We start from the raw sequence: 24,753 nt of genomic DNA, 5'->3' as shown, positions 1-24,753 counted from the left end.
CCTTCCACCCTTGTCCCTTGGATTTCGATATACATCGGTCACAAGGGTTGCCTTCGGCGCTGAAGCCTGGGACATTTTTAAAATCTCTCAGCCACATCGTTTCGGAGTAATAACTTTCAGCAATGTCGAGTTGCATAGTTGCAAGGCCACTTTCGGTGGCAATTTTTGCACTTGCTTAAAAGATAATTTAGCAAACCTATGCGTTCAAATGATCAGAAAACTGTCCTAAGTACGTGTACGCCACTCTTGAAAACCGTCATTTCACAGCAAATAATAATTCGGGATCATAAACATTTTACAGGCTCGAAGACCAATTTTCATCCGTGATTTTGATCTTTTTCTATGTGGAAGAGCGTGATTTGGTCCCCAGCTTCCAAGAATTAAAGAGGGGTTATCCCCTTAGAAAGATATTGTTCATGCATAGAAAAATCATGCGTAACGTACGAGACGAGGGCTGGGCGCGCGGCGTGCCGCAGCAGCCAGCTGCCCCCAACCCGTGCGTGCTGTCGGGCCGGGATAATTGGAGTAGGGGAGGAGAGGGGGGGGGGGGGGGGGGGCAAGGTGAGTGCGTGTCGTGAGGGCAGTGACGTCTTCTGCTCATGCAGGCGACTCAGAGGTCAGGTAAAGGTCCAGTGATAGGGTCTTGGGGTAGTGCCCGTTGTGCGGCTGGAGCGCGTGGTTGTGTTGGCAGTGTTCTGCGACAATAAAACGCTCAATCTGCCCCAGCTGTGGCGATCCATTGGGAAGCTGAAAACGAGAGCACGGCAAAGTTTAAAGATAGAATGCCACCTGTTTTGTATTTTCACTTGTTGTTAGATCAGGCACGTCCAGGTTTATCGGTTTTGACAGTTTTCTCGAAATCCTTCTGAATAACCTAGACTTTCGATTCAAAGAAGCAGTCCTGCGGGATAAGCCTTGCTGCACTCCCCGTTCACCAGTGTGAAAGTAATACCTTTCACTTACTTCGCTGCTTCTAATGGGTCTGTTCAGTAGTGCTTGCAATACGCTTATTTGTCAAAACGCTTGCGTAGTAAATGCTATGAAAGCCTGAAACTCCCTGTTTAGAGAAAAAAGATATGCGAACGCGAGACTTTAATCCCGCGAACACCGCGTCCTGATGGGCAGCAGCGGCATTCACATGGTTTGCGTGTGCTGTTATGACCAGAACGCAAAGCTGATGGTTGGATATCTTGTCCAGCGAGATGTCGCTCAAAAGGACCTGCTGAGTCACGCCTTGTGTGATGTTCATGGAGAACACTGCATGATGCGGGAGTGTGAGACTTGTCCGTGTTTCGGATGGTGTGTAATCTTTTTTATGCACGCAGCCAATGCGAAAGCAAAGGACATTTTGGATTCGATCCATGAAATCAGGCTCGGTCCGTGGATAAGCAGTGACCTCTGTATAATTGAACTTGTTCTACCAATGGATGAGTTTTTGACCGAAGTCTCAGAAGCCATAATTGCAATGATCAGATATGACTTTTCGGCCCTGCGTGCAGGAGGTAGTCTTTTGATGACCTTTAAAGTAACTGCCCGAAAACGAGGCCTTGACCACGTTACATTCTTTAGAAACTACACTTGTGACGTCCAAGACTTTTTACAAGGCAATTTATTAGGATGCATCACAATGCACGCTATGTCCTTTCGTATTTTATTGCCCAGAACCTGAGCACAATGCGCATACAAGTTATTGCACGCCGTGAGGCGGGATGAAACATAACACGTCCGCGGTGCATATGTTTTAACACTGTCTTTTACCGGAAGTGAAAAGCCTGGGTTCGAGTATGAAGAAATTGTACTACTTTTGAGGTGGACCTGCTGCGTAGTACATGAGCAGGTTAAATTCTTCGGACATTTACTTTCATGAGGAGGACTTTGGTGTGAAGTGCGGGTGGCATCACGTCGTCATTTTCACAAAAAAAGACTCTTGTGATGGGGTTGGGGGACCTTGAAAAGGGTTCCTGTCAGTGCCAGCCTGTCGCACCTCCATTCCGATCATATTCTCTGCTGGGAAGATATGGCAGTACTTGCAGGGCAAGGTAAATGTGCAGACGGCATGTTTCTTCGTACCAAAAGGACAAGTCTTCCGGACAGGGGATGAGCCCAGCATCAGATTGGCTGCGGCCAAGACTGTCAAAGGGACACTTAAAGTTTACAGAGTAAGCACACTGAGTGCTCAGGCTGTCATTGTTTGGGAGTTAGATCCAGGCGTTGGGAAAGAAGAAGCAGTTGCTTGATTTCAACAGTCCTAACGAGTTAGAATGAGTTACACAGAGTAACAGGCGCAATGAGCCGGCTTCCACACGCATGCGAGCCATCGTGTTGTTAAGGTTGGGTCCTCCTCACAACGTGCTCATTTTCCGCCGCCTGTGAGGTGAGACGCGTGGGAGATACTGCGTCGGCAGCCGACGGCAGATAGCGCGAGTGAAGCGAAGTCCCCTATTGTGGCATTGTTTCGAAACATTTCCGGGCCGATAACCACCTTTTTATGTTTGGATTATGGGGTTCAAACTACGTTCTTTCATAAAAATAAGAGAAGGTGAAAAATCGCATATGAAAATGATTCCAACTAACAACTCATGCCAGGGTCTATGCTCTTCGAAACAGAGAACATCCCCTTTCTTGCCCTGCTTATTGTTATTTGATGCAGAGGACAGCAAGTAATGATTTCCTGCTCTGTGAGAAGGGGAAAATGCCACTGTTTCGCGTTCCTTTGTTCTCTGCCGTTGTTTGCACGTGTATGTGCGTGCGTGCGTGCGTGCGTGTGTGCGTGTGTGTGTGTGTGTGTGTGTGTGTGTGGTGTGGTGTGGGTGTGGGTGTGGGTGTGGGTGTGGGTGTGGGTGTGGGTGTGGGTGTGGGTGTGGGTGTGGGTGTGGGTGTGGGTGTGGGTGTGGGTGTGGGTGTGGGTGTGGGTGTGGGTGTGGGTGTGGGTGTGTGTGCGTGTGTGTGTGTGCACTGACTGCCACATCAAAAGCATTTCCTCACAGTCCAAGCACAGTGCTAGTGGAGCGTGGACCGCAGTTACCCAGTTACCTCTTCGCCCGCTCCGTGCTGCCTGAAGCCTAACATCGCCAACAAAGCGGGAAGCTTGCTCAAATGGCGGCTGGCCCCGCCGGTCTAATAACGTTTCCCCATCAACAGCAGCTCAGGTGACCTTCCAACCGGGGTGGTTAAGATAAAACCTGTCCGGAAAGCCAGGCGACTCGGAAGTCGAGTAACGCTTGGAAAGGTCGGGGTGGGGTGGGCCTTGGATGGTGTTGGAGACGTGAGTAGCATGCTGAACCTGGCGGCACCTGGCGGCACCTGGAAACAATCGCTGGATAAGACGGTTGAACGAGACGAAAGCAGTGCATAGATATGTGCTGTATTCATTTCACCAGCATGGTGAGCACTTCTGGTAGGCGTAATATGCTGATTGAAACGGCGGGCAAAATAACGAAATTCGCGTACGCTAAGTTTGGACCCAATTCATACAACAGTACTCTGCAAATTAGGACCCTTGTTACGGATCTTGTTACCGGTTTGACAGTGACAGTTGTCTAAACAGTCATACTTCAACAGAGCAAAAAAAAAGAAGAACAACAAATTCAGGCTTGAGCGACCCAGGCAGGATGTCACGTTTTCTAGATGATTTTACGTTTGTGAACACTAATCGTACTTCCATAGCGTTTTCAGACATAGAAACCGAACTCTTTGAATGCTAGGCACACCATTTGCAGAAAGTTGAGCACAGTATGTAAAATCATCTGTGGCACCCTCACACGATTAACATTAGCATTAACAAGCCGAATTTGAAATGTCGTACTTGAAGAAAAAATAAGTTCACCGGAAATAATGGTCCCGGACATCAGCAACTCAGCGCTGCAGCGTCGTTCTATGATGGCTCGAAGGGGAATGGAAGGAGGACTAGTAGAATGGTGCTAGGAGTCTGCCTCGACTTGTGTAGCCTGTCGCGCACGCTCTGGTGCGAACCATTGGCCTGATCGCTTCTTAGGGCGCTGGACTATTGTCGGACATCGACCACCTGGCCGCATCAAGTTTTGAAGCTATGGTGTTCGCGAAAGTGACGTCTTCGGCTGAAAAGCTATTTCGACGTTGTCCAGCCTAATGCAACGTCAATAAACGACCAGGAAGCGAGAAATAATTACGTTTACACAGAACATCTGAAAGTTGAATTTTATTCGAAATGGAATATAAACAAACTGGCATGAAAATTTCACGAATTGAGCGTGCATGTTGGTTAGTCTTGACGTGTCTTAAATGGATTTGTGCCTGTTTGAAATGTAATGTAGTTACTTCCCTGCGGAGTGTTTAAATGTCATTGATTACCAGCCGCTGAAAATGGCCACTTTACTACTTCTGGCATATACTGGCACAGCCACTGGCACATGGGACATTCACGTCATGCTGCCACATTCTCAAACTTTTGTTGTTATGAGTATCGGTTCGTCATGGTTTGAGGTGATCTAGATGCTGCCAACTGTCTCGACAATCTGGCAATTCATGATCGCCCTGCGTAGACAGCACTTACGTTGCAATTTGTAGAACCTTTGATAAGTGTTTTTTTTTCAGCTTCACTGACAGGTGCCACATTGCAGCATTTGAGTAAGACCGAGGGTTTGAAAATGATCGCACTCTGGGTTTAAAACTGAACAATTGCCCCTGAAAGTGCTACCGGCCTCAAAGAAGCCAATAGGCGTCGCGTTCCCGTTGGCAATGCATGAATGAGTCACTTAGCATCGAGTGGAACGCCTCTAGAATACAGAAGCATCTAGTTTGGCGGATAAGCAGCCATTTAGGCACACTGTGATGTTGAGTATGGTGACATGGGACATTCACGTCATGCTGCCACATTCTCAAACTTTTGTTGTTATGAGTATCGGTTCGTCATGGTTTGAGGTGATCTAGATGCTGCCAACTGTCTCGACAATCTGGCAATTCATGATCGCCCTGCGTAGACAGCACTTACGTTGCAATTTGTAGAACCATTCTACAAGGCAAGTTTGATGCAGCCTAGGCAAAAACAAACTCTGCCGTGAAAATCACAAAGGCGTCAAGCCCAGCTAACTCTGACCGAAATCCGTCTGAAATTTGGTCCTTTTCATTTGTGTCGTGTCTTGGTATCGTCGGTTCCTCATCTGCATGTGACATTTTATAATTTGGCTGTCACCGTAGGTCACTGGTCAAGACTGGTTTTGAATTGCAATCTTTTCCGCAGCTGGTTGGCCTGAGTTAAACAGGCATGTCGCACTGTGCTCTACACACACTATTCTTATGCCTCGTGCCTGATATCCGTCTTTGACTTATCCCGTATACCACAAAAGTGTGATAGTCGTGAATCGAACACATTATTATGGCTTGTCATACCGTTCAATGTTACATAAGTTAAATTAAAGTACATGTTCAAAATGGTAGACACTGTGGCCTTGTGCTCTAATGTAACCCAGACCAAAGGTGTTCAGATTTACGTAAGCTTTCCAACAGCGTTTCATTTTTTCCTTGATCGCCAATCTAGCACCCGATAGCAGAAGAGGCAGGTCTCAGCCATTAGTTCTAGGTTGGCGCTGGGCCCCGACCGATAACTGCGAGAGTTAAAACGAGAGCGCGTGCCAGTGCGAGTTAAAACTAGAGCGCGCACCAGTGCGGGGGTCAACACTAAAGCGCCTGCCCGACACATCGGTGATCTGCTTTGTGCTGGGCGCATTGGAGCCGGAGCCGTACTTCTGGGCTCAGCTCATCAATGGATGAAAGCGATTGCTTCGGGTAATTGGCTTTAGGATGTCATTAACAATTAACACCACCTTCAATATACTAGCAGGCCTTCACTTATGTCAGGTCCGGCTGTACAGCTCGGCTATATTATACATGAATTGATGTGAGGGGATCGGAACTCACAGCCTGAGTGACGTTCGTTCTGATGATCCAGTTTCGTTAGGGTAAACGAGGAGCATTAATATAGCTAAGCATTTGAACAGCCTAAGCATTACGCCACATTGTCCTCGTGCAAGAAGTGAATTACAATTTTATAAATGTTAAAACAGATGACAGCGCAATTTTTACAGATAAGACTTTTTAACCCAATCTGCAAATGCAGGATATGTCAGATTCTCCTGCTTTTCAAAGCTTAGCTCGTATCTTGCTTTGCGCCTGTTTCCGTTATGTTCTGTGTTGGCTCCAACCAGAGCCACTTTCTGGCCTCAGTATACGCGGCATAATCATGATGAGGCCACCCTGCACGGTTCAGGAGTTTCAGGCAGTGGTGCGCGAGCCATAATTGTCTTCTTCCTGTGGTGATTCCTCTCCAGTGGTGCACTGGCCGCATCATTACCAACGCGCGCGGCAAGACAAGGACGGCTCTCGTCATAAGGGCACATCGTGATGAGGACAGAGGACTAGGATGACGGGAGAGAGGAGAAGGGGAGAGAAGGGGAGAGAGGAGAACGAGAGAGAGAGAGAGAGAGAGAGAGAGAGAGAGAGAGAGAGAGAGAGAGAGAGAGAGAGAGAGAGAGAGAGGGAGGGAGGGAGGGAGGGAGGGAGGGAGAGAGGGAGGGAGGGAGGGAGGGGGGAGAGGGAGAGAGAGATTATTGGGTGTATGAAAACTGTGAATGAGTGAGAGGGTGACCAGGTTGCTGAGTGACATTGCACTTTTATAAAAATCAGACAGTGGAGAGTGAGGAGTGAGTCAGGTACAAAATGAGAGAGTAAAAGCGCAACCAAAAGATGGCGGAACGGACAAGACGGAGGCAAGATAGTCAGACAGTTCGTGAAGAGAGCAGGGCGAATGTTGCCAGCAGTGGGTGCTGAAGAATATTGGTGAGATGCCCACAGGCGACGGAGAAGGAGAGGAGATGAAGGATTGGAAGGTGGAGAGACCCGGTAACAAGATCACGCAGAGTGATGGGAGCCGGAGGAGGCTCTGACCGTCCAATATCTGACCGGCAGAGCAGCTGTGGCCGGCCCTTACCCACCAATCACCACATCTCGCCGCTGGGTGATGATCCATTGGCGGTGGCGGCGGTGGCGCGGGCACCTCCTCAGCTGCCGCCGGCGGTGGCGAGCCCACGCTGTGGCGCTCGCCCTCCCTCCGCCCCGGCCGCGACCCCTCGTCAGCCCGGCGGGCGCCGCGTCCCCTGCCGCGGGGTAGCCGGGATGCCGCCGGTCGATATAGGGCCGCCCACGTGCTATCGGGCCCCGCCAGGTCGGGTCGATGGACAGCCGCACGGCGCCGCCGGCGTGCCCTGCCGCCGCCGGTCACGTGACCCTGCCGGCGGCGATCACGTGACGCGGCGGCGTACGTGCCCGCGGGTCGTGAAGACGCCGTGGCACGCAGAGGCCCGTCCCTGTCGCATCACGGCGGACGCCCGGAGGTGACGGGCCGTGACGCTGGCAGGAGAGAGGCCGGGCCTCCGGTGTCTCGAGCGGAAGCCGTCTGGGCGGCGGAGGGCTCCGTCTGGCAGGCCGGGCGCGCTACACCTGCAGACACCCGTGCCAAGCACCGTCTTATTTGCCCCACCGCGACGCCCTGATAACCGTCAGCTGGTCGCACCATGACCGTCGGGCACACGACTGGGCTCGTGAGTGGTGCAACTGAGGAAGAGCCCCAGGCAGCTTCAAACCACAGCCACGTGAGCAGCGGCGCTGTGCGCGCAGGGAGCGAAAGCCACGGGCCCTGACAAAACGTGGATGTCTTGAGGCGCTGCGGACTCAGATCTACCGACCACTGCCAAATCGGAGACTGGATGGAGTCGTTTCGAAGCGTACTTGGAGACTTTATTGCTATGGGAAAAGTCTGGACGCTGTCTCGTCCCCGTGACCTTTCCGAATACATAGCCAATCGAGTGTGCATTCATCGCAGCACCACGACACGGTCAAAGGTCCGGCAAAACTGACCCCAATTCTCATGCGGCGACACCCGCGCGGCAAAGTGCTCGGCAGGCGCGCCTGTCGGCGCTGGCGGCCGCTCCACAGACGTCCTCACCAGCCGCAGTGCCTGGTCCTGGCGTGCTCGTCAGACACGTCCGCGGCGGCTAGGAGGGATGAGACGGCACAGGTCGGCTATGATCCTTAGCCCACCCCGGCCGCTCATATGTATGTTAATGGCAGATCCCCCGTCCGCCATATAGCCCCTGGAATGTCGTGAGGGGCGTGCAGATCGAGGGGATGTCTGCTGCCGGCGCGGCGCCATCTTGGGCCAATGCATGATGGATCGCAGGCCGGGCCGCGACGCGAAGCCCCGCTTACCATGGCGCATTGTATGCAGCACAGCCGGCGCGAAATATTGCGATTAAGCTGCCTCTCGTTGAGAATCGGTACAATGCGGGAGTGGAGGGAGTCTGGCGGAGAATGCTCGGCATGAGGACTCGATGAATAGGGCTGGCCTGCAGACTGAAAGGTTCGGAGGGAATGATAACAAGGTGCAGACGAAGTGTGAAATCACTTCAACGCTCAGCTTCTCTGTGATGCGTCTTGTGTGTCATCTGTTGTCGTGTTATTTCGCAGGCGGAAAGTCTGTTTTCAGGCCGAGATTATCACTGTTTCGGCACCATGAGTTAATAGTTCTTATAATAAGTTAACGACCTTCAATAACAGGAGGTACTGGTTTAACGTCATTGCAATGCTTTATTACGATTACTGGTGGCAGTCAATGCCGTCAATAAAATCCTTTGACAAGTACCGTCAATATAATCGTTCATTAGCATTAAAACATCGTTCAGCCAGTACCTCCTTGTCGACCGTAGGTCGTGAAGTCAACATAAGATCCTTCAACCCATAATGCCGAAAAAACCAGAGCTTTCTTTCGGACATAACTGTTTCAGTATGTTGAATGGCGAAATGGATGGCAACATTGTTCTACGGCTACGCTTCGACTTCAGCATGAGGAACACGTCGTCACATTGCGCGTATCAGACCACTGAGAAATCACACTAAAACATGATGCCCCAGCCGCTATCAGTGTACTGATAACGTCATCACTTCTTCCTCTTTTACTCACGCCATCCGCACAACTAAATGTGACATTCGCGCGAAGCGAAGCCATCGACAAGAAGAGCTACGCAACAGACCGCACACATTCGCCCGTCTAGGGCCACTAAGCAGACCAGTTTATTAGCGTCCATGGGCCGTTTCAGGTCGGGGAGCGGCTTAAGCGCCCAGCGGCACGACGCCGTCGGCCCGGCGGCGTACGGCAACAGCTCGCGCTGTGTGTGTGTGTGTGTGTGTGTGTTTAGCACGGAGTCGCAAACGCGCAATGAGGCGACAAGGCGCCATGGTAACACGCCCCTATCGACCGCATCGACCTGCCTCGGCTCGCGGTGTCGGTCGATGGGGCGCGCGAGGCCACCGTGCCGGGTTGTTTACAAAGTTCCGTCACTTACGAGCGGAAGCGACAAGTCATTCAATGCGGGACAATAGCGACCCGCTGCCGCACGTAATGGCCGTGCCCAGACGCCGGCGCCGTATGTAGACTCGCTCCCAGACGCCTACGCCTCGCGTCGGCCGCCGGGCTTCGCAAGAACCGGCTAAGTAATTGAGGGGGAAAGCAGACAGTGGCGTCGACAGGCTCGTTTGTCGAATGTGCCGCGGTGTGTGGAATGCGGTTAAGGCCCATATTACAGGGAAACAACGCGTTATGGAGCAGTGGGTCTTCTTTTGTTGCTATGCTTACTGAAGTACAGGGCGTAATTTATGCGAAGCTTTCATAACACGCCGCTGTTATGCTCGTAAACACCACGCCCGTCGATACCGCCTCATGGGAGACGGTGTTCGCCAATGACTGGGAACATCCGTTCGTCCATGATCGCGCGTACATACGTAGATTCATGTAATAACCGAGCGCATTATCCACTTCACTACATTCATCATGCATACAACGGACACCGATGAGCAGTAGCTTTGCATATATTGTGTGGGTAAGGTGTTTCTGCGCCAATTTTTGCTGGTTCCTAAGGAGTGAGCTTCAGCAAGGCTGTGGGACATCGTAGATTTCACGTAAGCGTAATCGCGGAGCTTTTTAAATGGGCTACTCCCGCCCCCTTACTAATCAGTCGAAGCAGGCATATAAAGAGAGGATACGTGCATGAAATAAATGAGCTGCCGTTGTGTGTCATGTGGTGCATTGAATTTCGGACGCCGCTTTAATACAAAAAAGCAAAAGATACATTTCAGACAATCAATTCATCGCAACACGTCTTGCAATTCCAGCTGAATGCTCAACAGCTGCGTTCCTTGGACATAGGCCTTTAAAACGGCTCCCATACATAACTGCAGTACATTATATTGGATCACCTAGCATTATTCAACACCACCACCTGTTTGGCCCCAATAGCCCCAACTAACAATGTCCTGTAACTCGGAACAACTTCCACAGCCCCCGGCCAGCATCTGCGCTCGAGGCCCGGGCTATAGGGTGGCGTTCCCGGCAACTGAACACCCGCCCCCTCGCTCGCCGCCGCTGCCGCCGCCTATCGAATTTCAATGAACACTTACGGCGCGGCGCGGCGCGACGGCCGCCAGCCCGGCTCCGGCCCGCAATAGTGAGCGTCGAAAGGGGCGTCCGTCCGCGATCCGTCAGCCGGGCAGCGGCGGTCAACGCCAGCAACGATACGTTTTAATTTCAAAGTTTTCTAGCGTGGCGCACGCCGGCCCTCCGCCAGGGTTGCCGGAGGTCGCCGCGAGATGGCTAATGTGGATCTGGAATCAGTGGTAGCAAGTCGATACCGGAGGTGCAAGCTTGTGTTTGCTGTGCATCAGGAATTCCTTTCGTTGTTTGGGTATGGGATAAATCGGCTTTGTTCATTTGAAGTTCTGGGCCTTTGACTTTTCCGTTCTTTGTTCAGTTCAAGGGCCAAGGACTGTCTGAGTCAAATCAGCGTATCATGGAGAATTGGGCCCTTGAATTGAAAACCTTTGATTTTCAACGACAGCCGTTCAATTTCCGAGAGTTCGCTTCACTTCTCCACTTACTCCACCACTGAGCGCGTCGCGCGCGGCGCTCTGATCCGCCCGCAGCTGCTGCTCTCGTGGGGTGACCCGGCGGGGCGGGGTCGCAGGCGGTCCGCAGTCGTCCGCCTGCTGCCGGTGCGGCCAGCGTTACTCACCCCGGGAAGAGTGCGCTTCTCGTGGAGCGAGCTCTGGGCGATCGCCGCGCTTTCTCTGGCACAGTAGGTAAGGAAGGCACACCCTGAAACGGCGGCGACGGTTAGGGCGACGCTTCTGTTGAGAACGAGCGGGACGTCTGCACCGAGCACACGTTCTGTTTCATAGCTTATTTATCAAAGTGCAACAGGCCTAGTCTTGCCTTCAAATGGAGTCTGCATTGAGATGGGCCGCAGCTTGGCTAGCACGATCGCGAATGGATGGAGATTAGATCGGTTTGCCGTCTGGCGGCGGGAATAAAATAGAATGTTTCAATCAGTGAACGACTGGTAAAAGGGCTCAAGCAATTATACTGTGCTTCCAGGCCATTATGGACATTTCTCAAACATCCATTTGAAAGACGATTCAATTTTTTGTTGGGATGACGTCCCAGCTGCGCATCAATCTCCGTTTCACGTCGTCGGCGATTTATCGCCAATATTCCCTTTCATTCCTGTTCCGTTTCGCCTTCCATTTCCTGAACGAATGAGGGATCCTGGTGTTATTTGAGCATCCTCGGGCTCAGATGGCCATCGAGCGGGGGGGGGGAGGGGGGGGGGGGAGGGTGTTGGCGATGACGACGCTATACGTCTAAAACGGGACCATGTATCATAGTAACGTGTTACCCACAGCCCGAGGATTTCTGATTTTCAGCACGCACAACACGCTATTCATGTGGCAGCAACAGTGGTTTCAACAGATTTATTTATGCATAGGAAGAAAGGACACAAATATGAAATATTGTCACCGACCACAGAGCGCGAGTTAACGTCAGCAGCCGCCCGGAAACAACGGACGAAATGTATGGTACTACAGAATGCAGGCTTGATTTATCATCAAGCTCACTTCATCAATCATAACACGGCGCACTAATGATAACCGAGCATGCTTAAATCATCAGAGTCCAACTTTCCAATCACGCCAAAAGGCAAGCAGCAGCTGCGTAAGTCCTGCAGATCAGCCACCACGGCGCCGACGTCACTTACCACAGCGGCCGGGGCTTCAGTCTCACACAGCCGGCCGGGCTCATCACGGTCCACATCAGGTGGCGCGAGCGGCCGGCTATCGTCCCCAGGCGCAAACAGGCTGTCATTATCAGCCGCGGTGGCGGCCGACGGCCGGCCTCCAACACCTGCCTCCACCCACTGATACCACTTACGGCACATCACGATTTATACTACACCAAGCAGCTGGCCGCATAATCCTTGGCATAAAACTTTCATGGCGGGCGCGATTCAACCATTGGCAGTTTTAGCGAGGACGCCGGAGAGTCGAAGGGTGGAGGCTTTGTCGAAAGGCGTCAGAGGTTGCAGTTCGGGGTGTCGAAAGCGTTACGGAGAGACCTCCGTGAAAAATCGTGCTCGAATTCCTGCGCAGGCTGTTCAAGCTAGCCCGCTCGCGATAGCGTAGCTTAAATGTCGTGATTTAGCGCAGCCACCTTTGATGTCGAATTCTAGTAATTGCAGTGCGTTGTTCGAACCGAAACCGATGTGCATGGCGGCGCTGCGAACCGAAAACTAATTGGTTTAGCTCAGAGTCTTTGCTAACGGTTTGACTTCTGCTCTTCATTTTGATGAAAGCAAGTTGCCGAAATATCAACGCAACTATATATCTCCAACCTCCTGATATTTTTTTGAGGAATAAGGCTGTTACTACTGCCTTAGTTCAGAATCCCAAAATTGGCCGATTTCTAAAATTATTAATGGTGGGCTACTACATTATGTTTGCTATCACTTGACCTTGTTCACGCATTCGCAGTTGTGTTTGTGTGCTTAAAAGACAAGAACCCTCAAAAGTACTTCACACAATAGCCGAACGCTCCCAAAGTGTCATCCATTCACGCAGGCCGCGTTCGCAGATAGTAAAACATGACCATTAGACTACCACATAAACTTGTATTTTGCGCAAGATTAACCAAAACGTAAAGACCAAGGCTTTTGGCTGGCGTCATCGCCAAAGTGACAGTAAAGGTGAAAGCTTATCCTTTCTTATAAGGTCATTTTGCAAAAATATAACTATACGTGGCAGGTTTAAATCGCCGTGTTTTACCACCTGATCGCATTGCGCTAACAAGTATCTTATCTTTGACTAGTTGCATGCTCATTGCCTCTGAAAACTACGGTCATACAGACCACTAACAAAATAACTATTGATTCAGTGCTCCCTTACACCCTCAGGTGTGTGACACCCAGCCTTGCACACAGGATCAGTGTCGTTTTAAAGGCAAACCTGCTATCTATTAGCAAAAAAAAAAAAAAATGTGAAGAAGCATCGCCGACATAAAAGAGGCAAAATGAAAGCACGTCAACAGAATCTTTGAGTAATCATTCATCATCCAGCTCACTTATTCCTATCCATTATGCAATACGACCGCCACCCCAGCCCCATTTGCGATCCCATTCGACAACGAAAAGTACAGACATAAAGACCTGCTGTAAGCCGCAAATGCACCACTGCGTCATAACTGCATTCACGTGAAAGGCGGGGTGACAGTAATAAGCTCACTTCAGGTACCACTAACACAGTGAAGACAGGATAAGGAATTAAATAAGGAATTAAATAATAAGGATTTAACTAAGGATTGGACTAAGGAATTAAACAATAAGGAATTCGTAAGGAATTCAATAAGGACATTTCATGGCAACAGCTGGATTCTTGTGATGCTGCAAATGAAAATCTAATGAAACAAGCTATCGAGCAATTATTTCATAAAATTATATTTCTATAGATGGAACAAGGATACCAATAATTTGTTTAGTGACCAATGGGTGGGGGTGGTCCCAATCTCTCCAGTGCTTGCACAGCTACCCTTCGACATCTGTTAAAGTTAGTCGACGAAATCTACTTCCAGCGCCACTTCTTTTATCACTTCTCCGGTTTAGAGGGAATGCGCCACATCTGAGATATTGAAGCAAGCATCATATATGATGAAATGAGTTCACATATAACTATTGACACACTTTTAACAGGAAAAACGGTTCTAGGCGGTATAATTCTTTGTTTGGTAGATATGCACCTCAATGCGTCATTGTATGCTTACATCAACGCACCTTGCACAACATTGACTGGAAGTTAATTGATGACCTCAGTTCTGGAATTCGTGCTCACGACCGAAATACATGAACGACTTGACAATTGCACTTCTCTTGGCCTCCATCACCACGTGGCCAATGGAATTGCAGGATTTGAATGACGTCATTATGGCGTCATGGATGCCTGGCTGATCTGAAATAGCCTGCACGATAATTTTGCACACCTTAGCGGAAGTGAAGCTCAGAAACTAGAGGGTTTAAGTCTTTAAGAAGGGCAAGGCTGTGAACCGCACCAAATGATCTTCAAGATGGTTATTTCGGTTCAAAACTCCACACAAATGTGGAACTCTCCCTTGAAGATGGGTTAAACAATAGCTGCTGGATGCTGCAGCTATTGGCTACTGCAGCTTTTGCCCTCGTCTTTATCCTCTGCCCTTGCTATTACCTTTTATCTTTACCTCACCAAACAAGTGCTTTATATGATCTGCACTGGTCATGTGCTATATTCAGTCTATTATGCTGTCGTTCTATGCGATTCCATCGAATAATTGTGTTTGTGCACCGACATTTGGAATGTGCATCTACATCTGAAAGAACGTTCCACCTAACGATAATGCCTCAGATTGTGGCATGCCTTAGAATTGTATAAAGTTATGTCTTGTTCCTTAGCTTAGCATTTTAAGGCACCACATTGTCCTGCTCCTTTTTATTTAGTTAATAGTATCCACCTTTTATATGAAGTGCTGTATCAATGACATTGTTTGCAACACTTAACTTGTTATCTGGTCTAGGCATACACTGTTCTGCTAGACTTGTGCAGACGCTGCTGTTGGCTTTCAACCATTTTCGCAGAATATGCATCCAACCGAAAATGATGATCGAAATTTTATTCATGGCTGACAAAAACCAAATCCATTTCCATTGGTTTTCGGTTGACCAAATTTTTGGACTGATTGACTGATAGCCGTCGTTCAGCGACTTGCTAATACATTTTGTCGAAGAATGACCCACGATAACTACCGTCGGTACCATTAAATAGAAATCGCCGGCCGTGCAGCCATGTTTATGAGCGTAAAGCAAACCAGCCCCGCCGGTGTCTAAGCCACGGCAACAACTTTCGCCATGAAATGAATCACTCTAAGGGCTCTGCTCGCCCCGGCTGTGTTGAGGTCTACAGCACCAATCCACGTCCACCGATGGCGCGCCTTGCCGCCGGGCGGAGTGCCGCCGATTGCAAAGTGGACCTGACAGACCCATTGCGGATGATGAGCATTTTTTATGGTCACGAGAACGGTTCGGCGCTGGAGCCTCGCATACGAGATGGCACGGCAGCCGGCGGCGGCGGCGGCGGGGCGGCCGTCAGGAATGCGCCAATATCGGGCACCGGCGGCTGGCAGGGGGCGGCGCCGCCTCTGATGGCAGTGGGGACGATGGCCAGGGGTCACTGGGTGGAGCCGACGGACGGATCGCTGATCAGCTGTGGCCCGCTGCGGAGGGGAGGGGGAGTAGCGGGAAAGAAAGGAGGTCCTCCCTCCCACCAGGAGGAAAGGGGGGGAGAGAGAAAGGGAGGGAGTGAGAGAGGACAAGGAAGAGGAGGAAGAGGAGGAAGAGGAAGGCAAAGACAAGGAGGAGGGAGGAAAAGGAATAGGAAGAGGAAGATTAGAAGACGGATGAATAGAAGGGATCGAGAGGAGGGAATGGATCTAAGAGGTGGAGGGAGGGAGAAGAAGAGAGGAGCAATAAGAGTGAGAAGGCGGAGGAGGGAAGAGGACGACCACTTCGACAACGAGCAGAAGGGAAGGGAGAGGGACACAACGGGAAGGGAGGGGGAGACGGGAAATAGCAAGGACAGGCAGAAGAGAAGAAAATAGCAAATAAAAGCGCTTAATACGAGCCTAGGTGGCCGGTTCAATGCCTCTAGTTTTAGTGAGGGTCAACTTGACCCCCCTGAAATCTCAAAACTACAAAAGCTATGCACCAAATGCACAGGGTGAGTTGATCTGTTTGTGAAGTTCGTGTGTCAAAATTTGAGGTTCCTAGGCTACGACCTTCGGGTCAAATAAGGCCACATCATGTCAGACTCCATAATGGTGTCCAAAATATCTCCGGGCTTCCTTGTGCAATCACCTTGAACCTAGATACCTGTTGTGAGGAAAAATTGCTAGAATTCAGTTCGGGTCAGCGACCATTTTCAACCCATAAAAAGTCATGGAAACCAAAATCCTACGAGATTTATTCTATTCAAGTATTTAAACAGGCGGCAATGATTACGCTAGGCGCTATCTTCCTGAAAGTTCCTAAAACAAAATGTTGACCAGGGTCATTTTAGGCCAGTTAACTACTATGACCTGCAAAAATCGAAGGAACGAGTTTGCTGCGGTACCTGTTATTACTAAATTCGAAATGAGAACCAAAAAGTACTCTACAAAACAAACCCCGAGCAAAAAGACAGATTAGTCGGCGTGACGTTCATACCTGACCTTAGGTCGATGGAATCTGTTGTAATCATGCATTCCCTCTTTTTTGTTGCCTACGAAACTATCTCAGAGATGTATGGTTTTGTCTAGCACTCCTACATCGCATCAGATTGAACGATTCCTAGAAATGGCCCTCGCTGACGGCCGTGGTCTGACCTTGACCTGCCATAGCTCAGCGACCTCACGCATGCGCCTTTTTATACAAAAAGTTCCGTTATTTAGTTTTCTACAGCCATGTACAATGCAACTGGAAGCCATTTTTTAAAAACATTCAGGGGGTTAAATTGCCCCCACCCGAGCGCGTGCTTGATGAAAACATAAGAACGGGCCCCGGAGAGAGACACATCTGGATGGAACGAGCCTCTAACGTGATGTACAATGACCTGCAAGCGCGTTGCTGGCGCTGTATCTAAGCGTACTGTCGATCTGCTCGTAACCTTGCTGGGCGCCAGGTATCCAGAATGACCCTTGTGTCACACTCCTTGCAACCATATGTGGCACACGCTTATGTCAAATGAAGATCCGTGTTATCCACCGGTGGCAACGGACGTGGCCCACAGACCGGGTTTACATGGAGGGTGAAGGTCCCCCTCCCCCTCGACTTTTCGCCTTCCCCTGGTGCTAGGGACACGCGACTCACGATGCGTAACAAAAATGGCGAAGGGAATGGTAGAGCTCCCCAGCATTTCCATCGGCCCGAGTCGCCCGGCGCGCCCTCAGAGAGGCCCTCACGCCGTCCTCGCGCGGCCAGACAATGCGGCGTCGGGCGGCGCGGGCCGGCGCGGGATCGGCGCCAAATGGGCAGCGGCGCGGACGCCTGATGGAGTGCGGAAGACGGCTCAGGTCGATCACGGCCCCGTGTCACCCTCCCCCCCCCCCCCTCCGTCAGGCGGGCGGGGTCGGGCCGAACCCCCGCCAGCGACGGGACCACCCGTGCCGGCGGCGGCTCAACCAAAGTGGACGGCGGGTCGGCGAGGGCGCACGCAGGGGTGCGGTGAGGTGGGACGGGACACGTGGCTGTCGCTGAACTGTCGCCACCAAAATTGTGCTGCTCCTGCGATGCCAACAACAGACTCTCGACCTCCTCTCAGCTGGGTCCCACTAGTCGGGGCTCAGTCCTTCACGTCGGACACGACTGAACGGGACACTACGCTGGACTCGCCCATGCCCCCCCTCGTCTGCCTAGGGAGCCCCTCGGCAGGTCAGCGCCCCCTGCTTGGTATTCGGCGTGCGTGCATGCTAGGGACGCAGCTGCCGCACAACGAAGTGACGTCAGGTTCCGCCCGGTGCGCGTGGAATACACGGCTAGTAATGGTGCCACTCGCCAAGCTGGATTACGTTTTTCTGCTGTGGCGGCGAATACCACACTTCATGTGCGCGGCCAGCATACTGGCATGCATATATATATATATATATATATATATATATATATATATATATATATATATATATATATATATATATACTAGAGTCCCGATTAACGTAAGGTTATATATATATATATATATATATATATATATATATATATACGATCACATGTATATATTTGATCACACGACTCACAACTTAAACCTCGAGCCGATTTTTACGATTAAAACCGTGGAAGATTTTGTCAGCTATCGTCAGACAGAATAATTCGGATGCCAGCTTCTCTTTCACTGGATATCAACTTTAGATCGCGGTCAATGAGCGTCAGTGAGATCCTTCCACCAATTCACTTGAATATTTTAGTTGCTTACAGAACTGTAGCGAGGCTCCGAGTATTCATGCTGAGAACATTAAGTTTGACACAGGGCTTTATCGCTTAGACGACTTTAAAATTTCGTTTGCACTTCGTAAACATGTGATTCTTAACTCCATGCCTTATTTCATAACACAATTTCCGTAAGGTTAACATTTCATCACCATCGCATAATCATCGCCTCATCCATTTCTATATTGGATAGGCATGACCAATGAATATGCAGCTCGATGCAAAAAACATGCCATCAGTCTCATTTTGTCTCCAAACCAAATGGCTTTTGGGCTCGGCTTCTGTGCTTTCACACCGGCAGCATTGGTAAAAATGCATTTTTGGATGAGTTTTTGCGACATTGATCCAATTTCATCACTGCTAACTGTAGAATTATGCAAAAAGCTACCCACTCGGCAAATAAAACAGTTTCTATGCAGATTGGGTTAGAGACCGCCTCCAATTTTCGCCAGGGGTGGATTTGACAAGCTTGAAAGATGTCGGATGAGATCTGGAACAGACTGGGAATTTCATATGAGGCTTGGATCCACGCATAAGGTGCGTGAAAACTTCCAAGCCCCCTTTCATCTCCCGTCCGAATGAATGACGGTCACGGCCGCGGTCCGAGCAGCCACCGCCTGAAAACCGCTCGAGATGGTGTGCCGCACTACAGCGGTGTACGGCGGTACAGTCTGGGAGGCGCCGGGCATTCGGCAACTGTGCGTAGTTATAGTCTCCCAAAACTAAGCAGCATGTGTTCCCTCCAACACAGATCATTGGAAGGTTCGCCGTGAAAATGGAAATCAAATGCAAAACGTCCTCACAGCAGTTCGAATTATTTAAATACACATCGACTGCCACCTGTAAATACAATAAATATATCGCGCGCCGCACAGGGAATCCTCGAAACGGCCCACTTTGGCAGCATCGTCAGCCGTAAAGACGAAGGGAATCAACTGATGGGCGAAGGAAGCTGATACACATACGTCGTCCATTGTCCCAACAGTTTCCAATCAGTTCGTTTGCTCTCCGCGGGCAGACGAAGCGCTACTCTGTAATCAGGAGACCGCCTATCGGGCTCCCTCAGCCCCAGCAGGCGCCACCCACGCGCTAAATCACCGCCAGCGAAGTTGGCCCGGCCAGACGCCCAGTTAGCCGCCGCCGGGTTTTGCTGGCGCTCGTCGGCCCCCATTATCGAGAGTAATTTGCAAATGGCGCGCGCGCGCTGGCGGCCGGCGGCGCGACCATGGCGCCTGCTGGTGGCGGCTGGGGAAGCTCCCACCGGACTCGGGTGCGAAAGGCTGGCGTGGAGCGTGCGCCGGCTGGAGCCAGAGCCCGTGCAAGAAAGATAGATGAATTTCTCCTCGCGGGCGCCCCGTCCAACCCGGAGCCGCTCCTCTCCAAACTGGGGTCTGGCTGTTCTCCGGAGGCGGAGAGCCAGGCAGCGGACGCTGCGGTTCTCACTGCACCCGCCGGCGGCAGCCTCGGTGGGTGGCGCAGCGCGCGGCCGGCGGCGGGCGTCAGCGCGGCGCGGCTATCGTGCCGGCCGATAGCCTGCGGCGTGCCGTCCCTCGCCGGGCGGCCAGATAAGAGGCGCCGGCCGCCGCCGGCCGGCCGTGGGAGTCCCAACACGTGATAGAGAGCGTGCGCTCCGGGCGGCCGGGCGATAGCGCCGAAGCGAGCTTAGCGGCTGGGGAGCGCGAGGGACCGGGGAGTGCGTGAAGAGACACGGAACACTCGGCTGGATGATGAGGCGCAGAGGTGCCGATGCTGGTCTTTGAGGGGATGGGGGGGGGGGAGTTTGATGCAAGGCCCGCTTTTAGCGCTTGGCCTCCTTTCATCGGTGAGGTGATCCCCAAATATTGCAATTGCTGATGAACTTCCAAAAACACAATGGTGTTCTGTTCAGGTTATGAAAGGAGATAAAGGACATCACGGATAAATTGCGGAGGCAATGTAGACTGAGATCAATATGTCAAGGCAAGGGGTCGCTAAATCTTGCTGGCTTGGTTTCGTGTTATTTATTTGTCCTTGGTTCCTTTGCAAACAGGTTTAGAAGATGCAGCCCATTTGCAGCTCATTTTTCTTAGCGTAACAGCTTAAAAGAACCGGCAGCAATCATAGACATGTGCGAAATAAGCCGTCACATTTCTCTTACTAGCGAGGGTAAAAACATGACAATTTACGTGCAGCTTGAAGTTGTGGCTCCTTTTGTGTGCCACGCACAGCAAGACGACGAATAAATATTCCGCCGTCAACCTTTCAGAGAATAAGAGATCAATACGCACATGGGAAAAATAGCTGTACGAATTAAACCCCAGACCCATCATAACGCCAGGTCGACCCGGCCGAACGCCGGCAGCTGGGAGCTGTCGGGAGCCGCGGGGAGCCGGGCCGCCGCTGGCGCGGTCGGCCGGCGTCCAATCGAACCCGACGTCCACCCGACGGCCGTCCGTCCCGTGGGCCCGGGACAAATGAGCCCGTGATCAGCGCGCGCGGCCACGGGGTAGCGCCACGCCGGCCGGCCACCGCCTCAATCTGCCGCCACCCAATTTGGCAGGGTTTAGCGGCCTCGATGGCCGCGGCGGCCGGCGGCCGGTGACGCGGCCGGCGAGGATCGGATTACTGCCGGCCGCTCAGGAGCCGCCGAAAAACGGCGGCCGGCTCCGCGGCGGAGAGGCGCCGCTAAATGGCGTCGACGGCGCGGGCTGCCGCCGCCGCCGGCCAATGACTCCAGGGACGCTCGGGGCACGGCTGATTAAACCCGGCGGACCGCCGGCAAGGCGCCGGCGGGTGCGAAGGCGAGAGCGATTGGGGCTGGGGCCCGAAGAAATCGATGGGGTGCGGTCAACGGGATGGAAACGTTCGTGTGGGTGATTTTGCGTGAACTATGTGTGCGGATTGACAAGAAAACAATTTAGGACCATTCAAAACGTAACAATGCTAGGAAGCACGTGCCACACACCGTAGCCTGAGCAGAGTGTGTAAGTAACCTGAGCAGAATGTGTAATGTACGCGCGTACGTGCGATCGATGTGAAACGCACCATTCATTTTGCACGCGCTTCCGGCAGCCCCCGCCGGATCATTCAATATCGGTCCAGTCCCAACGCCCACAGACACGTGAGGCAAGACTGACCGGACGATAAGTCGCCACAGCGTATTGCCAGCCTGAAAATATGTTGGCATCGTAAAGAGCCTTTGGGACAGCCGGGCACAGCCACATCATTTCCGTGCGTTGCGGCCACCAGAGTCGGCTGGCGTTCTGTGCAGGCTGGCCGGACAGCTGGTCAGTTGACGCGTGGCCGGAGTAACGCCTGCGGCCGGCGTCACCGTTATCTTGCGTCACCACGGCTGGCGCTTATCAGGCCGCGGGCAGATCGATAAACCCATGAACCGCGCGGCGATAAGTGACGCGCGGTCGCCGCCCCCCCCCCCCCCTCCCCATCCCCACCCACCCGTCTCGCTGTGTCGCTTCTTCTCAGCGCAGCAGCTGGACGGGCGCGTGCGTACAGTGACCCCACCCGTCACCTGCCACCCAGCGCTACCCCCCCCCCCCCCTCTTTCTCTCTGCCAGCTCCCAAACTACCGTATCGAGCCGCGCGGACAATAGGCCGCTCCCGCGTCGCCCCGATGACGAAATGGCGTAATTTAAAGCTGCTCATTACGGAGGTGGCGGCCGGCCGTCGTTACCGGGCTCCCTTGCAACAGCCATCAATCACTGCCTACCACGGCCGGCTGCAGTCGGGACGCACCACGCCGATCGGCCACGCGCTCAGCCGCACCGGCACGTCACGAGCGTTGAAGGCGCGACGGTACGGCCCGACCGTCGCCCTGTTGGGGAAGCCCGGCCGGCCCGCTGGAAAGCTGCTGACAGCAGGGGCGCGTCCAGGCACGCTCGACGACGAGACGGGAATCCTGAGCATTGGGATTTGGGAATGGTCGTGTATGTGGATGGTGAGTGGACTTGTTTATGATAGGATCCTAGACCCGACTCTCTTCTCGAGCTGAGTGCGCCACTTCACGGCTATTGTAATTCAGGGGTGGGTCGATAAAGGAAGTGGGGCGGTGAACAACAATAACATGGTGTCCTCGTGGAATAACACGTCAAACCACGCTCATTATCTCGGCGTGTTTCTCTCCGATAGCCAGGGGCGCATTCAGCAAACATGAGAGGGTCGGCCGTCTCACTCCACGGCCAGTCTGTGCCGACTGATCCCCATGTTTTTTGGTCTGATGCACATGTGCCGCAACGCCTCCCCCATCCCCGCCACAGGCCCCGTATCGCGTGAGCCTTGAGTGCGAGGCTGATGACGGCGACAAGGTCACGCCAAGGGGCACATAAAGGCGCAGGCATACACGCACAGGCGTACGAGTTGTGTGGGTAGGGCCGCCCGCCCGCCGACCGGTGGACAGCACCAGCGTGGAGTGATACACGCCTGTCGACAGACAGCACCAGCGTGGAGTGATACACGCCTGTCGACAGACAGCACCAGCGTGGAGTGATACACGCCTGTCGACAGACAGCACCAGCGTGGAGTGATACACGGCTGCCGACAGACAGCACCAGCGTGGAGTGATACACGCTTGCCGACCGACAGCACCAGCGTGGAGTGATACACGCTTGCCGACCGGCAGACGGCACCAGCGTGGAGCGACACATGCCTGCCGACCGGCGGATGGCACCAGCGTGGAACGTCACACGCCTGCTGACCGACAGCACCAGCGTGGAGCGACACACGCCTGCCGACCGACAGCACCAGCGTGGAGCGACGCGCGCCAGCCGACCGACAGCACCAGCGTGGAGCGACACACGCCTGCCGACCGACAGACGGCACCAGCGTGGAGCGACACACGCCTGCCGACCGACAGCACCAGCGTGGAACGACACACGCCTGCCGACCGACAGCACCAGCGTGGAGCGACACGCGCCTGCCGACCGACAGCACCAGCGTGGAACGACACACGCCTGCCGACCGACAGCACCAGCGTGGAACGACACACGCCTGCCGACCGACAGCACCAGCGTGGAGCGACACACGCCTGCCGACCGACAGCACCAGCGTGGAACGACACACGCCTGCCGACCGACAGCACCAGCGTGGAGCGACGCGCGCCTGCCGACCGACAGCACCAGCGTGGAGCGACACACGCCGCGGCCTTCCGATGGGTGGTGGTGACGTGCTTCAAATCGTTCCGGCGCGGTCGATCTTCTGATTAGCGTCGGTCGTATCCCAAATCATCCTCTGCGAGGCTGGCATATTTTGTGTGATCTGCTCTTAGATATGCGGTCTGGTTGTAAGTGGGCCAGTTAAATGGAGATCAAAGATTCTAGGATGAGTGCCGGCTGTATCTTTGTCATACCAGGACGTTTAAGATAATTAACAAAGGTTATAAAATGATTTTAGGGTTGCCCGTCAGCAGGTCGTTTTAATGACAGCCAACCCAGCCTTTGCTAGGCATTCGCTCGATTTGTGTGGCAAATTGCCGAGCTGGAGCGACACACGTTGGAAGGGAGAGGCACATGCTGCCAGCGAGATCCCGTGCCATGACGTTCAAGGACCCTGCGCAGCAAAACAGCATCACATCAGCAGAGCAGTATAACGTTAGCAGAACAGCACAACGTCAGCAGAATAGCATAACGTCAGGAGAACCATGCAACAGAGCTTTACGACACCTAACGATCGTATTTGTCCAACAACCGTGCGCCCCAGCTAACAATGTCAACGCAAACATTCAACTTTCGGCAAGCAAACGAGCTCTATGTAAACTTTAAATAAGCGCGAATGTGGAAAAAGTTGACATTTGTCCCAATGAAACGCCGTATGTGCACATAGCCGACCAGCAGGAGGCACAAACCATTATCCTCCATTCGAAATAAGCGCGAGTGCTGGAGAAAGAGGTCATATTTGTCTCGATTAATTCGCATGTGCTCGAAAATGCCTAGCAAGCGGCAGAAATCGTCCCGAAAATCACTGCCCACATCCAAGCTCGAATAATCCGAGGGCTCGAACCCATATTGCCCCGTACCCAGAGTCAACAAAAAGAAGCAGACTGAAAGCCAGTTTAACAAACGCAATGCGAGTGAACAAAGGCTCGCTGAAAGCCGGGATGAGGGCAGCACGCTTTTGCTCACAAACATCGTCACAAGTCAACCCATCAAGACAAAATGAATTGAAAGTTGTCACACATTAAGCTGGTCAGTCATTAGGCTGGTTTTAAAGTTGTCAAACATTGCATTGGTACAGAAATGTCGGTGGCTGACACCCACGACATAGCAGCCAATTACCTAAAAGCAAGTGTGCACATGCTGCACAGCTTTAGGTTTTTGTATGTGGGTGGGACTTGAACATCAAACAATGCAGTGAACAAGCGCCTGAT

The 24,753-nt window shown here is 52.3% G+C and overlaps 1 protein-coding gene across 3 annotated transcripts in view; it reads right to left on the bottom strand.

Annotated features, from left to right (window-relative positions):
- LOC119112090 (CUGBP Elav-like family member 3-A) overlaps window positions 1–24,753 on the bottom strand; it is a 167,842-nt gene that overhangs the window by 114,779 nt on the left and 28,310 nt on the right. For all 3 annotated transcript variants that reach the window (XR_005095680.1, XM_037236092.1, XM_037236094.1), the window contains exon 2: window positions 11,097–11,179. Coding sequence is in view for 2 of the 3 variants with exons in the window: in XM_037236092.1 (XP_037091987.1) it covers window positions 11,097–11,179 (83 nt within the window). In the remaining variant the exon portion in view is untranslated. The remainder of the gene's footprint in view (window positions 1–11,096; window positions 11,180–24,753) is intronic.

Source organism: Pollicipes pollicipes, unplaced genomic scaffold, assembly GCF_011947565.3.
Source record: "Pollicipes pollicipes isolate AB1234 unplaced genomic scaffold, Ppol_2.1 Scaffold_7261;HRSCAF=8764_pilon_pilon_pilon, whole genome shotgun sequence".
Lineage (NCBI taxonomy): Eukaryota > Metazoa > Arthropoda > Thecostraca > Pollicipedomorpha > Pollicipedidae > Pollicipes > Pollicipes pollicipes.
The sequence above is the reverse complement of the archived record's forward strand: the minus strand, read 5'-3'. Positions and strand labels throughout refer to the sequence as shown.